The 13,122-nt window shown below is 44.2% G+C and overlaps 1 protein-coding gene across 11 annotated transcripts in view; it reads right to left on the bottom strand.

The window, feature by feature from the left end:
• The window catches only part of LOC142048789 (leucine-rich repeat and fibronectin type III domain-containing protein 1-like protein), a 54,411-nt gene that overhangs the window by 1,042 nt on the left and 40,247 nt on the right, over nucleotides 1-13,122 (bottom strand). For 10 of the 11 annotated variants that reach the window (XM_075075992.1, XM_075075982.1, XM_075075990.1 and 7 more), the window contains one exon: nucleotides 10,277-11,671. In XM_075075992.1, the coding sequence (XP_074932093.1) occupies nucleotides 10,277-11,652 (1,376 nt within the window). In that variant the 5' untranslated portion in view covers nucleotides 11,653-11,671. Of the gene's footprint in view, nucleotides 1-10,276; nucleotides 11,672-11,807; nucleotides 12,025-13,122 lie in introns of those variants that run through there. The other variant, XM_075075984.1, reaches the window with a different exon arrangement.

Raw genomic sequence — 13,122 nt, 5'->3', positions numbered from 1 at the left:
ATACGGTCAGCCTTTTGAAAAACAAAGGAACTGAAGCAACATACTTGAGGACTTAAATGGCAGAGGAGAATAAAATTAAACACTTTAAAACATATTTTAATAATTTTACATCCATAGGAAGCACGTTTTGAAGATCAAGGGAAAAAGGAAAAGTCAAACCTCTGGTCCACAGATTAACCTTATTTCCATCTTCTAACAGCTCTGTGATGCTCAGTGTCTTGTAATCAGGCGACGGGTAAGAACGATCGGGGCAAAGCGTATGCATGTGCAACTAAGTGGTGTCTTCTGTAGCCGATATACACGATATACTGACTTCCCTACCTTGATGCAACATGACCATTAAGACCGTTCTTTGTCAGTTCCAAATATCCCTTTAGCACAAAGTAGCATTGGCACTAAATCGATGGATGAGAGGATCCCAAAAGAAGAGCTAGATGCTAGGTTACAAATTCCCACAGACCCCAGGCATGACCACACGAATCACGATATCACAATATCTCATTGCGGACCAGCTCTCCATACGTTTGGCTCAGATTCCTCGCTGGAGTAAAGCAGCGCTGTTGCAGAAGAGTCAGTGAAACTACATCCACTTATAGTGGGCGGGAACGTGGCCTTCCCCTGGCCGCAAAGGTGGTGGTGGAGAAGACTAACCCTTTGTCATCCAGTCTTTTCCAAGAAGTCATCCATGGGACTACGGGCCATACAATGCTTAGACTGGAAAGAAAGAAGAGCGACCCCCTTCAAAAACAAAAACTATTCTCCAAACACGTGGCTGCTACGCCTTCAGTAACAACTGAATTTCTGTGAGTATGAAAAAACAAAACCACTCCCATGACGTTGTACATGCATCATCACAGATTCATAGAAACATAAAGGAGGAGACCCCCAGAGATCTCTCGCCCAGCTTCCCATCCAGAGCAGTACTATCACTAACAGTAGATTAGATCAACCGCAATTCCACCTAGCCACCGCTTGAAAAACTGCCGTGACCTCTCCGGGCACCATTCCAGCATTAAACAACCCTCCCAGTAGATCTTTTCCCCTTAACGTCCAATTTGAATTTCCCAAACCGCAACTTGTAACCATTGCCCCAGCCTTAATTTATAACAGCAGCTTCATGACCTCCACAGAATGTGGCCACGTGCTGGGTTTTAAGGCTAACGATTGTTTTACTGCAGGAAAAACAGGGTTTGAAAGGAAACTACACAAAGATTAATTTGTCATATGAAACACCCAAATGACTCCTAGCGTGTACATAATGAGAAATTTAGTGCAATGTTAATGTAGGTGGAAACGTGCAAAGCCAGCAACTACCTCAGACCAGCCGAACAAGCCCTTGAAACTCCTCACGGCCACCGTTAGTCCTTCGGAGTGCAGGCAATGCAGAATGAGGTCCCAGCTGCAAGCATTGGCAAAAGACTCATCCCTTTCCTGCCCTGCAAGCGTTACTTTACGGAACAAGTATTTTGTCGTGACCATTGCTTTACAGTTAGACACCTACACTGCCTGACCACTGAATCCTCAAAGTACGTCGTGCTTTTTTCTCTTCTCCACAAATTTAATTCAGTGGCGTCAATATATAACATTACACCCTGTCAAAGAATACACCAAGGCTGGGTTGTCCAACTGGACCAGGACTCCAGGAAACAATTCGTCCATCCTTGGCTTTTTCAGGTACAACTTTCAGTAGTGTGCAGCCAGCGTGAACATGGCCCTCAGCGCTCAGCTGGCAGCTGTGGCTGGTGCTCACAGTTTGCTCTGTGACTTGACATTCACCTTCCTAAAATGTATACCATTATCAATTATCAGACAAATATCTAATTAACTTTTCAGTCTTCTGGTCAGCCACGTTTCACAGTGACCAAACACAACGAGAGAGCACTGTGGCTCAGACTGGCCTGCATTCCTCCAAGTTACGCTGAAACTAAGCAGAATATTCTTGCTTGTCATACAAAGGGATGCGACTGAGAAGAGGGAGAATTTCGTTGCCCTGCCTTCAACCCTAAAAGGCTTTGAAATCAGTCATCCCTCCCAGAAGAATACTGCTGGCGACTACATCCAGCCATGACACAAAGTCTGAAATTGCTTGACATCAACAAAACCATCACCGAACCTCAGGGCACAATACATAAAAAAAATTAAGGGATGTCATAGGTCACCTCTGCAGAAGCCAGCACCGTGTAGACGACCAGCTAAGCAACACGAATAGAAACACCACACAGAAAGCACCTTTCAAGCCTGTGAGAGCCTGCCCATCTACGGGAGGGAGGTGTAACTGCAAAAGTCATGCAAAGTGTTGTTTTTGAGCTTAACATCCACATTACTTGCCTTTTTCAGCAGCCTTTGATGCTCACTTTTCTTCTTTCAAGCAACTTTCTGCATTATTGTCAGGATTATTCAAAGAAGAGGTCGGTATTGAAATCTGACCACCCCGGAAAGCTACAGCCAGCATGTGCTGCGTTACAGCGTGCCCAGCTATTGCTGAAATACTTTTAGAGCCACTGTCATCACAAAGCAGAGGTTCTAAACGAAGGCCTTTCTGATCTCCTGTGCAAAACATCTGTACAAATGTTGAATAAGACCAAATATACGTTTGATTTCTATCAGCTTTTCTGGTAACACAAGGCTATTTTCAGCTCGGTGAATAAGAAGTGGTGTATAGTCTTGACAGTGTAGAAAATAAGGATTCTTCAATGGCTTAGCAGTTATTCACAGATGTGTCTCCCAGGAAAGGTAGCTATTCTGCCATATTTAGGAAGCTTCAAGGAAACCTCTACAAATGAGTCAGGACAGCTCAAAACTGAGCAGGCAATCCACCTACAGCCATGTCAGCAGTTAACCTCTGCACGTTTTCTCCCTTATCCCTGCAGAACATCCGCTTCTGCAGTAGAGTCTAGTCTTCCCTATGCCTTATTTATTTCAGTAATGCTATAAATGACCGAATACTGGTCAAATTTAATCAGTTTGACAAATTAGCATAAGCTTGACTAGGTGGGTCTTTAGACCCAGGCTGGGGCGAATGGTGAGGACTTGTAGGAAAGGCCAGATATTGGGAGCAAGCGTATCTATCATTGGAAAACTCTGTAATTCTACCAGAACCCACTGACTACAGTTTGGAAAGTGGCATCTTCAGAACAAACATCTCCATTAACACTTAATTTGACCTAATCACATTTTTTAGCAGCGTTGACTATATTGTAGGTTTGTCACGAAACGTATTCAGGGTGTCATATGATCCTTGACAACCCCAAGTGACTGGGATTTAGGGGAACTCTGATTCTAAGCAGGGTAAAGCTTATCAACCTCTCAGTGGAATTATTCCATCTCAAACTCAGAGCTCGCAGCAAAGTCATTTTACTTAAATAATTAGCTTGCATGAAAGACATCTCATAATAGCGATACGCAAGCCAAAACCCCATGTCTGCCAGGAGATCCTTAAATCTCCGGGGATGCAGAAACCTTTTACTTGGCTGGTCTTTTGAGGGGTTTGGGTCTTTTTTTAATTCTTCAAGAAATGTTATGATGTTATTTCACAGTAACTACCCGTCAGTCTTTTCTCAAAAAAAACCCTTCATTTACATTAAAGTTTCGCCAGGAACGAGCTTCCTATTACCTACCAAAGTGGCAAAACCGTGGTTTTTAGACACAATTCTGTCAAATTGTTTTGGTTTTTTTTGTAGCTGAAAGTATACTACCTTTTCTCTTACACCTCTAATGCCCCACAGTCTGCGTGTGGTCGGTGTTGGCCCACGAGCACCATCTTTCAAAGGGATCGATAACAGTAACTGTCAGATTTAAAGAAACGGTGCTAACGTAACTGGTTTAGGAGCATCTATAAACCGTAATCCACGCAGGCTTGCCCTGCCATCTGCAGTTGGCCAGCAACAAGTAAAGCCCTTTGGTGAAAACTCAGCTGTGAAATCTGCTCCCAAAACTTCTAACAAAACATTATTTTGTGAAGCGGGAAATATTTCCTAGCAGCGTTGTCAACAACAACATCAACAGAGCAGCTCGAAAGAGAGGGAGTCTTTTGTTTGGCCTCTAATTGATAATGATGCTGCCCACAGGAAAATGTGATACTGTGGCCAGACTGCCTCAAACGAATCACTTTTACTTTGGCCAACCCCCCTGCTCCTAATCCAATGCCAATATTTTGAAGCTTTGAAATAACAGATTTATTTTTATTTCCAGGCCATTTCAGTCGTCCTTTTGGGAGCGGAAGGGTGAAGGTGAAAAGGAAGCTTGGGGAATTCGAGGTGTTGGAGGCACCCCAGTGACAGGAGGTCTTTTTGAACTGATTCTGTCAGCAAACTCACGAGTACCCAGTTTACTCGGCTGATTAATGGGATTAAAAAACAATCAATGTAGAATCTATAGAATATAGAATGGGATTAAAAAGCAATCAATATAGAATCTGTTTTTTCACAGAAACACCCACTGAGACCCAAATACGATCTATGACATCTGTGGAAGTAAAAACAACAACAAAGACCAGTCTAAGAGGGCATAAAATCCTAGACCACTACTGAACACAGGCTGCTGGCTGCCTTTTTCAAAAGAATTATTTTCACATGGTTGATGCTGTAGTGTGGAAATGAATTGACCACGTACCGGAAGATACAGAGAGTTATGAAGCATTGAGGACAAGTTTCTTATTTATAGAGCTTTCACATAAATCATGCCAACATTTTTGAGAGAAGCAATGACAGCAATTGATTCTTATTCATACTATTTTAAAAAAACCCTCATACTTCTACATCGACAGTACAAAAGGAAACAGGGATGTTTTCGTCCTCTGAAAAAAAGCACAGCATCTTAAATATGTGAGAAACGATAGAGATATTTCATTTTTGACTGATCTCTCCAGAACTGAACGACTGCTGTCCGTCATTTGCATCTGCAAAGTACTATTTTTATAAACTATGATGGCTCTCCAGCAGCAATTGGGGCCAGAGAAAGAGGTTACACTGAGCCTCATTAACAAAGATCACGGGGGCGTGGGAAGGAGGGGAACGACGATGGAGAAGTGACCGCTGTGGTTTGAGGAACCCCAACTTTGTAAGGGTAACCCCAGCCAGCTCAGCACACAGTCAACTACGAGAACATAAGGCTTTTCCCCATAAAGGGAAACCTGAAGAAGGGGTTTCCAAGGAGAAACTCCCTGAAGAAGCCTGGAAACTGCCATGACAACCGCTACGCTGCAAGATAAGGAAAAAAGCTACCAAAATTAAAGCCGAAGAGCGACAAATCATGTGATCCACAGTATTTACAGATGTCAGATGGCTCCCGTGTTTCCGGACTCCCATATCCTCTTTTCTTTTTTTTTTTTTTTTTGAGGAATGACTGCTGGCTAGGTAAAGAATTCAAGCATGACCATTTGTCCAAGATTTCCTCCTGACAAACAACCACTGCTCGTGCGCAGACTTGCTGGATAACCACGGCAATCCCGACGTACTCCAAAATCACTAGTCAGAGCACGCACACACGGGCAACTCCACCGGTAGAGAGGCCTGTTGCACCCCCTGCCGACCAGAGTCCATCTGTGCTGTGCATGTACAGGGTCCAGCGGGTCAAAGGCTCCCAGAAAAGAAACACAAAGTCTTACAGCGTGTGCCTGACCAACGAGGAGCTATAAAACCTCTTTCAAACTTCACCATTTGAAATCTAAGCATGGTCCTGAGTTTTTGCGTTGCCCTGCGCTGAACTAATTTAAGAATTCTTGAGTAGATGTAGGGTGGCTCATTCCAACTGCTTTTCACGCAACAGATGTAATCATTGCTATATCAATCTGGCAATATATCACCTTTTCCCTAAGAGTGACAGCTCTGCCCTTTAAACAACGGTACTTCGTACTCCGCATTGAAAGCGGTCTGCCTCTCAATTTCTAAGTTTTTCCTCTCAACAGAGGAAACAAGGGACATATTATCAACAGTTTTATCCAATATATAGCCTCTCAATTATCTATAGAGAAGCATCACTATTAAATACTCATCTCCTAATTTATAGCATGTAGTTGCAGCTAATTAAAGTTAGATGATCGCTAGCTATGAAAGATTAAATTCAATGCTTAGGAGACTATTGCCTTTGATGTTATGAGATCCAGCTTCTAATTGACTAGGACATCAATCAGATTGTTATGAAGCATTAGTAATCTGCTGCTTATATCCAACTGAAGTTTATCCAGCCTAGCTCAGAAACACAGAATCACTTTTTTTTTTTTTTTTTTAAAAAAACATTTTCTGGCCATTTGAGGAAATGGCAGACAAAATAGGAGCACCTGCGGCTCCCTTCAGGGGATTTTGAGCACCAGTTGCTGCCCCGCTTCTCTCTCGCACACTGAGGGAGGCTACAAGAGAGAGGTGGCCCAGGGTCCCGTGGACATGAGCCTTTTATCCCGTAACCTAACACAAGGAGCCATCTTCCTAAAGATGGCCTAGGTCAGCATACAGAAGCGGTGCATTTTCATCTAAACTGACTCAAAAAGTCTGCGCACATCATGCCAAAGCAGCAATAAAATAGCGTGGCTTCTCTGCCAGATTAATTATTGCTTTCCAAAGCTTGTATAATATCCGTCACTATTATCTGAGTATCAAAAGGTCAGTTCTGCTGATACCTCTTCCCCGACACTAGCACTGGGAGCCTGGGCAGGACACTTGAGCAACGACAGTTAAACTAAAATTATAGCATTGTGAAGTCCAAATTGCCCAGGAAGCGTAATCAGCCACAAGACTGTGAGCTGTTTAAAGAATACAGATCCATTTTTATCTCGGAGAAGGAAAAGCTGCACAAAGCAGCTATTATGAATCTTGATTCACTCTATACATGGCTGTACAACAGAGTTTCTGACCTTTCTTCTGAAAACAAACAAGGCTCTTACTGTCAATATTGATGCTTTCCGCAAATTGCTATCTGCACCTTAATTTACTGATTCTGGATTGTTGCTACTCATCTTGCCAGATGCTTCACCCTGATGCAACTTTATTTCTCCATAACTAATGTCTGCCTTCAGTTTTGCTAAACCCAGTCCCAGGAGACAGGTCAGCGCGACAGTTTCTATTTCACAGAAAGAGAGGAGTTAAGCAACGCAGTAACCAGCGGAGCCAGAAGCCCAACTCCTGTTTCCCTTTCCGCATTCACCAGTGGGAAAAAAACCTGCCGTGTGGCTCCATGTTGGGAACCTCCCAAGCCGGGAACAACAAGGAGTGATGACGGTGCACTCACGTGCGAATGCACGCAGGCGGCGTAACCACGCGCAGGGCGCGCGTGTTATCCTTACATACGTGAATGGATGAGAAGATAATGGACAAGAAGATGTGCTGGGGGAGGGTGAGGCTGGGCATTAGGGAGAGGTTCTTCCCCCAGAGGGTGGTGGAGCCCAGGAACAGGCTCCCCAGGGAGGCATCACGGCACCAGCCTGGCGATGTTCCAGAAGCACTTGGACACGGCCCTCAGAGACACGGTGTGAATTTGGGGTGTCCTGTGCAGGGACGGGAGTTGGGCTCGATGGTCCTTGTGGGTCCCTCCCAACTCAGGCCGTTCTATGATTCTATAATTTGATTGCAGTCCAAAGGGAAAATAAAGATGACCATCATGTCCCTCCCTTTATTTTCATAGGCTCCTAGCATGGGGACGGATGAACATGCACTTACCCACAATTACCTCTCCAGAGGGAGAAGGAAATGGAAAGGTGAGGCAAAATAAAGGAGTCAAAGGAGCAACTTAAATTCTCAAGATAAAGCAAAGTTGCCATAGCAACTGCTCTTCCCATGGTACCGCTCAACTTGACGGAAGCATCAAGTTTCTGATGCCTCCTGCACCGCTTAATACTTTTTCCAGGCAGCAAGCTATCGCCTGCCAGAAATAAATTACGCAGCATGCTCTAAAAGGAAGCTTTTCACCTCCTGTAAAACTCCTTTGGCAGGACTGAAGCACTGCCACTGCTGGGTGTGCTACTACACATCTGTTTACGTCCTCATTTATCAACAGGCTGACTCCGTGAAACAGATGTTTACATACTTTACCAGAAATACGGAGTCTGACAGGGGGCTTCACCACGCAAAGGGTCAGCGAACAAATCTGGGGACTCGTGTTTCTCCAGCGCACATTAAAGCGCTCAACTTGAACCGCTCTGACATTTGTAACCTAACTTGAAGAGGCAGTAGTTCACATAACAGCAAATGCAGAATTGCTGCCCAATTACCATTCCTCTCGCTTTAGCAGAAAAATTCCTTTAAGGATCTATATTTGATGATTACTCACTGTGGGAACCGAACGAGAACACACGAATTTTCATCTCCGAGAGGCCATTATACTCCAGTCTATTACGTTGTATTATTTGAAATCGCTGCTCTGTGATTTGAAGCATCAAGTATTTTATGGCTTTGTTACCAAGCTGAGCCTTTGGTTAACAGGAATCTGGGCCTAGGAAGGGGCACAGAAACATAACATTCTTCCCCAGTTCTTCTTTAGGAACAAAGCCATGCGGCAGCAGCAGTATTGAACCCTACAGATTTATTAACGAGCTGCCACGTGAATCGCTCATTTATTTTTAGAAACTTTGGAAAGTTTAAAGCTCATTGAGAGCCAATTGCTGCAATTGCAAGAAGGCTGCCAACTTGGCTGACCAGCTGTTACGGCAAAGGGTGAAAAAATCCCATTAAACAACTCCCTTATACTACTGGCCGTGCCTGTGATGCACCCACTGGCTCTACCTGCTCCTCACTTTGTTTCACTTTACTTTCTAGTGGGAGAACTGAATAAAATCTCTTTAGAAACCCCAGTCACAGCCATCGAGACATCTCTGCTTCATGTTTCCCTTCGTTTCACAAGGTTGCGGTTCTTTCGAACAGCAATGTCACAAATGTTCTCGCAGCTGACAATTAAATGAGGCTTCATCTTCCAGCCAGCTCCTCACCATCCCTGTCAGATACCAACAAGGCACCCTCCCACCCGCCTCTTAAAAGACCCTTGCTTACCCTCGCGGAGTCCTCCTGCTTCCTTTCTAGCTCGTAGCCGTGACAACGGGAGGATGGATGGCATCCTTCCTCATGAGACTCTGGGGATGGGCATTTTTAACATGGCACTTCTGAAAAACCCAAGTGACTGTGAAGTGAAACGTCTGGTTCAAGGACTTCACGCAATTTTCATACACAGTTCTGTTTTTTCACAAGAATTTTCTTGCCGTGGTAGGTATTTGAAATAGGAATTCCAGTGGAATAACTCTCCTGCTTTCCTTTCCTTAGGGGGCTGCTTACTAAAGCAGTATATTTGAACCCAAACTTTCAGGCATATTTCTGGAGCTATTAGAGGTCATTCTCCTTTTGCTTACGCCACCCCAAACTTTAGTGCAGCCAGTGGCATTAAAAATCATTATTGCTCAGTTTAGAGAAGTTATCGTCCTTACAAAGTACCCAACTATGAAATATTAAATCCAAATCAAATGCCACCTCCCACTTTGAGGTCATTCTACCCCTCCCTACCCCTTCCACCCCCACTTAATCACAAACACAAAGGCAGATAATCAGACACTCAAGCACCCCCGCACGGGGGAGCAGCTATAAACTTAATCTGCACGCTGTCCACTGGGACTTAAATAGTTATTCCCAAGTAAATTTTACCAAGTAATCCTCAGCGGCCAAATCAGTGCCTTTAAATGTGAGATCCACACAAAATCCGTGACCTGAAACCTTCTGTGCAATGCCCAGTTCATGCCAGTGCGTTTTATCCCCATGACACCACAAAAGCGGAGAAAAGGAAGCACGCAGCGACTGACGTGGGCCGAAGGTTTGGCGTAACACGGCCGTAGCCGTATAGGCAGGATGTTGCTTTGGGCTTCTCGCAACTTTGGGCACCTTGAATTTTTTTCTCTCCTCCCCATATTTGTTAAGTAAAATAATTACGTTTAATCAGCATAAAAGGTAACTAAAATCTCCATCTCAATTTCCTTAAATGTTAACAACTAAGATATTGCTCATCAGCTTCACTTGGTCCATTAAACTGGACTATGAAACTTAATTATGTCTGTAAAGAGTTTAGAGATCCTCAAGAGGCGGCACAGAAGCAGATGTATTATTAGTTTTAGTAGCGTAACTCCTCAACAATGGGAGTTTAACGAGCGAAGTCTAAGGCAGCCACTGTCTCCTCATCCCCTCGTTTACTGCTGCTGCTGGCAAGATAGCTCTCCTTCCACGGGATATATCGAACTACGCTACCCTTTTTTCTTATTCCCACTACCTGCTTCACCGAGGTGTGAGCATGGGCATGCGAGCAGTGTTACCTGTACACCAGTATGTCGTCGGCAGAGCTGTTATACTGAATCTGGTACATTCGAATCCCAGGGAGGTGATGCTGAGAAGGCCACTGGATAAGAGCGGAGGACGACGTCAGCTCGGCAACCACGACCACCTTCTCCTGCTGAGCCTTCGTTTCGTTTGGAAAGCTTGACTTGGCGGATATGAGGATATCTGAGGGGCCAGGCTCCGCGTCTTTGTCGCAGTTGGTGCTGTTGGCAAGGTTAGGGTACGGGGTAACGAGGAGTTCGACTGGAGCCGTCGACTCTCCCGCAGCATTTGATGCTATGCAGGTAAACGTGCCCTTGTCAGTCAAAGAAGTAACCAAAATATCCAGAGTGCCATTCTCATAAGAAATCGTCCTAGACGTGTTAGAGACCAGCTTTCCATCAGGTGAGATCCAGCGAACGTAGGGATCAGGATCGCCGACAGCTTTACACTTTAAAGAGATGCTTTGGCCTTCTGTCGCTGTTAGTTTCGGGGTTCGGTGCGTTATCATCGGCGGTTCACAGACAAATTCCTCCTCTTTAATAGACCAAAAGTATTTGCCCATCAGTTCTGGTGGAGAGGCGCAGGTTTCCAGATCATCTTCTCTGGTGAGACGCCTCAGCCACACGAGTTCACAGTTGCAGTGCAAAGGATTCCCTCCGAAGCTGAGCACCAGGGACGACAGCGGGGATCCTTTAGACTTGGCGTACACGGGTATTCTGGAAAACAAAGGATCAGGAGGGATCTTCTTCAACTTGTTGGAGGTCATGTCTAGACGGGCAAGTTTGTGAAGGTTGGAGAAGATTCCCTCTGGCACAAACTCAATGAGATTATGATCCAAACTGACCGTATTGACATTAGAAAGTTTGGCAATGGTTTCCCAAGGAACGTTAACAAGATTGTTGTAGGACAGATCCAGGTCTTCAATTGTTTCAATAAAGTCATCCAACGACCCAGGAGAGATATAGTTTAATTGATTGTTACTGAGTATTAAATGCCGTAGGTTAATCAAACCTTTGAAATGATCTTCACTGATGTAAGTCAGTCTATTACTATCCAAGTGTAAGGCGTGAAGGCCTTTAAGATCAAAAAATGCGTAAGGCATGATTTGACTTATTGTATTCCTCGACAGTGTCAAATGAATTAGATTAGTCATGTTTGCAAAATCTTTTCTCCTAAGTGTGGTGATAAAGTTATCCATTAACCTCAGTTCTGCTGTTCTTCTGTCAATACTGGGGGGCACAAAGAGAAGCCCCGTCTTCGTACAGAGAATTGTGAAGGATGGAGACAGGTTTTGACACATGCATCTTTTGGGGCACATCATGGCCTTCACGGCTGTGCTAATAACCAGTAGATAGACAACCAGCCTTTCCATCGTAAGAAAAATAACAGACCTAAAAGGGAAGAAAACAGAAGAAATCCATGTAAGTACGTTTTAATTGGGCATTAGAAGTAGGTTTACATTGAAGCTTTCATTGCAAGTCCACCTGTGCAAACTGGAAACACCTTCCGAGGCAACAATAAAATTACCTGCTAATATTAACTTGCATGTTTTTAGAGCGAAGAGCTTCTAGTTCTGTGCTAGTTTGGCTCCGCTTTCCTCCTGACAGCAACGCTTAGGAATGACTGTGAGGCAACAGTCCATCACTCCTGCTGCTCTGGGGTGCGCTAACAGGGTTATCTACCTACCAGCAGCTCTTCACAACCAACAGTGTTGGCAGTTGTACTTTAACGGGTGGAACAAAGCAAGATGTGAAGCTGATGCTCAGTGAGAGGAATCTAAGGGGGGGGGAAAGAAAATAAATATACAAGATTTTTTAGGTTAAAAGTCTATGTAATGTAGTTACATAGATGTAGTCTACATCTATATAACTTTCCCTGCGTGCAGCCGACCGTGTGCGGGGCTAGAACCTCATTTCAACCTGCATATCGCTTCGTTACTTTGTGGTTATGCTCCCCTCCCTTTTTTACCATTATAGATGTCCAACAACCTTTTTGTCTTATCCCTCAAGCTCCTCTCTGCCCCTCCTCAGTCTTACCTGTACCGAGCAGTGAGCTCTTTGCAGAAATGCATGTTTTATGGGCAAGTTTGGGGGTTTTTTCCCCCCCAGGAGGTGGCAGAGGTCTAAAACTTCTACAGAAAACAAGGAGAAATTCCTTCAAAGGCATTTCTGAAGAGCAAGGCTGTGTTCAATCAGAGAAGCAGGTATATATTTTTTTCTGCGCAGCACAGGTAGCAGCTTTAGAAAAATAAATTTCATAATTGCACATAGGTTTGGTCAATAAAATTATCTCCGTGAATTCCTGTGTATGCAACATTATTTCCCATTGTACCTGAAGTGTTTGCCTGCTACAGCAAGGGTAGATTTTCATTTCTACTTTACCTCCAGCTGACTGGAAAATTGCTAAGCATTAAGTGTGGTGACTCAAACAACCATGAAGGCTAAAACTCCCAATCTACAACGTAAAGGATTCAAACTATGTGTTTCGTGCGAGTGTCCTGGTACAACCCAATTCCAAACATGTGTCTTTTGGCACATGAGCACACGTAGCTTTACTTCGCATATAAGCTCTAGCTCTAGAGGCTACAGCTGATTAAAGTGAGTTCCACGTGATAATTCCTTCATAGAATGGGGAAACACAGTGTAAAAATAATCAACTACTGCCTCTGAGCACAAGGGATGTGGCACAAGACGTGGCTCTTCGTTTAGCACAAAGTTGGGGCCGACACCATAATCTGCTGAGTCAGCTATCTGTAAAAAGAGGCTGCGAAAGCCTTTGATTACGAGGCCACAATTTGCTTAATCAGCCGAGTCTTACAGTATGTTTCTTTGTGGGTCTGGGG

Source organism: Phalacrocorax aristotelis, chromosome 27 (genome assembly GCF_949628215.1).
Source record: "Phalacrocorax aristotelis chromosome 27, bGulAri2.1, whole genome shotgun sequence".
Classification (NCBI taxonomy): domain Eukaryota; kingdom Metazoa; phylum Chordata; class Aves; order Suliformes; family Phalacrocoracidae; genus Phalacrocorax; species Phalacrocorax aristotelis.
Note: the sequence above shows the minus strand (reverse complement) of the source record. Positions and strands in the feature narration are given on the sequence as shown.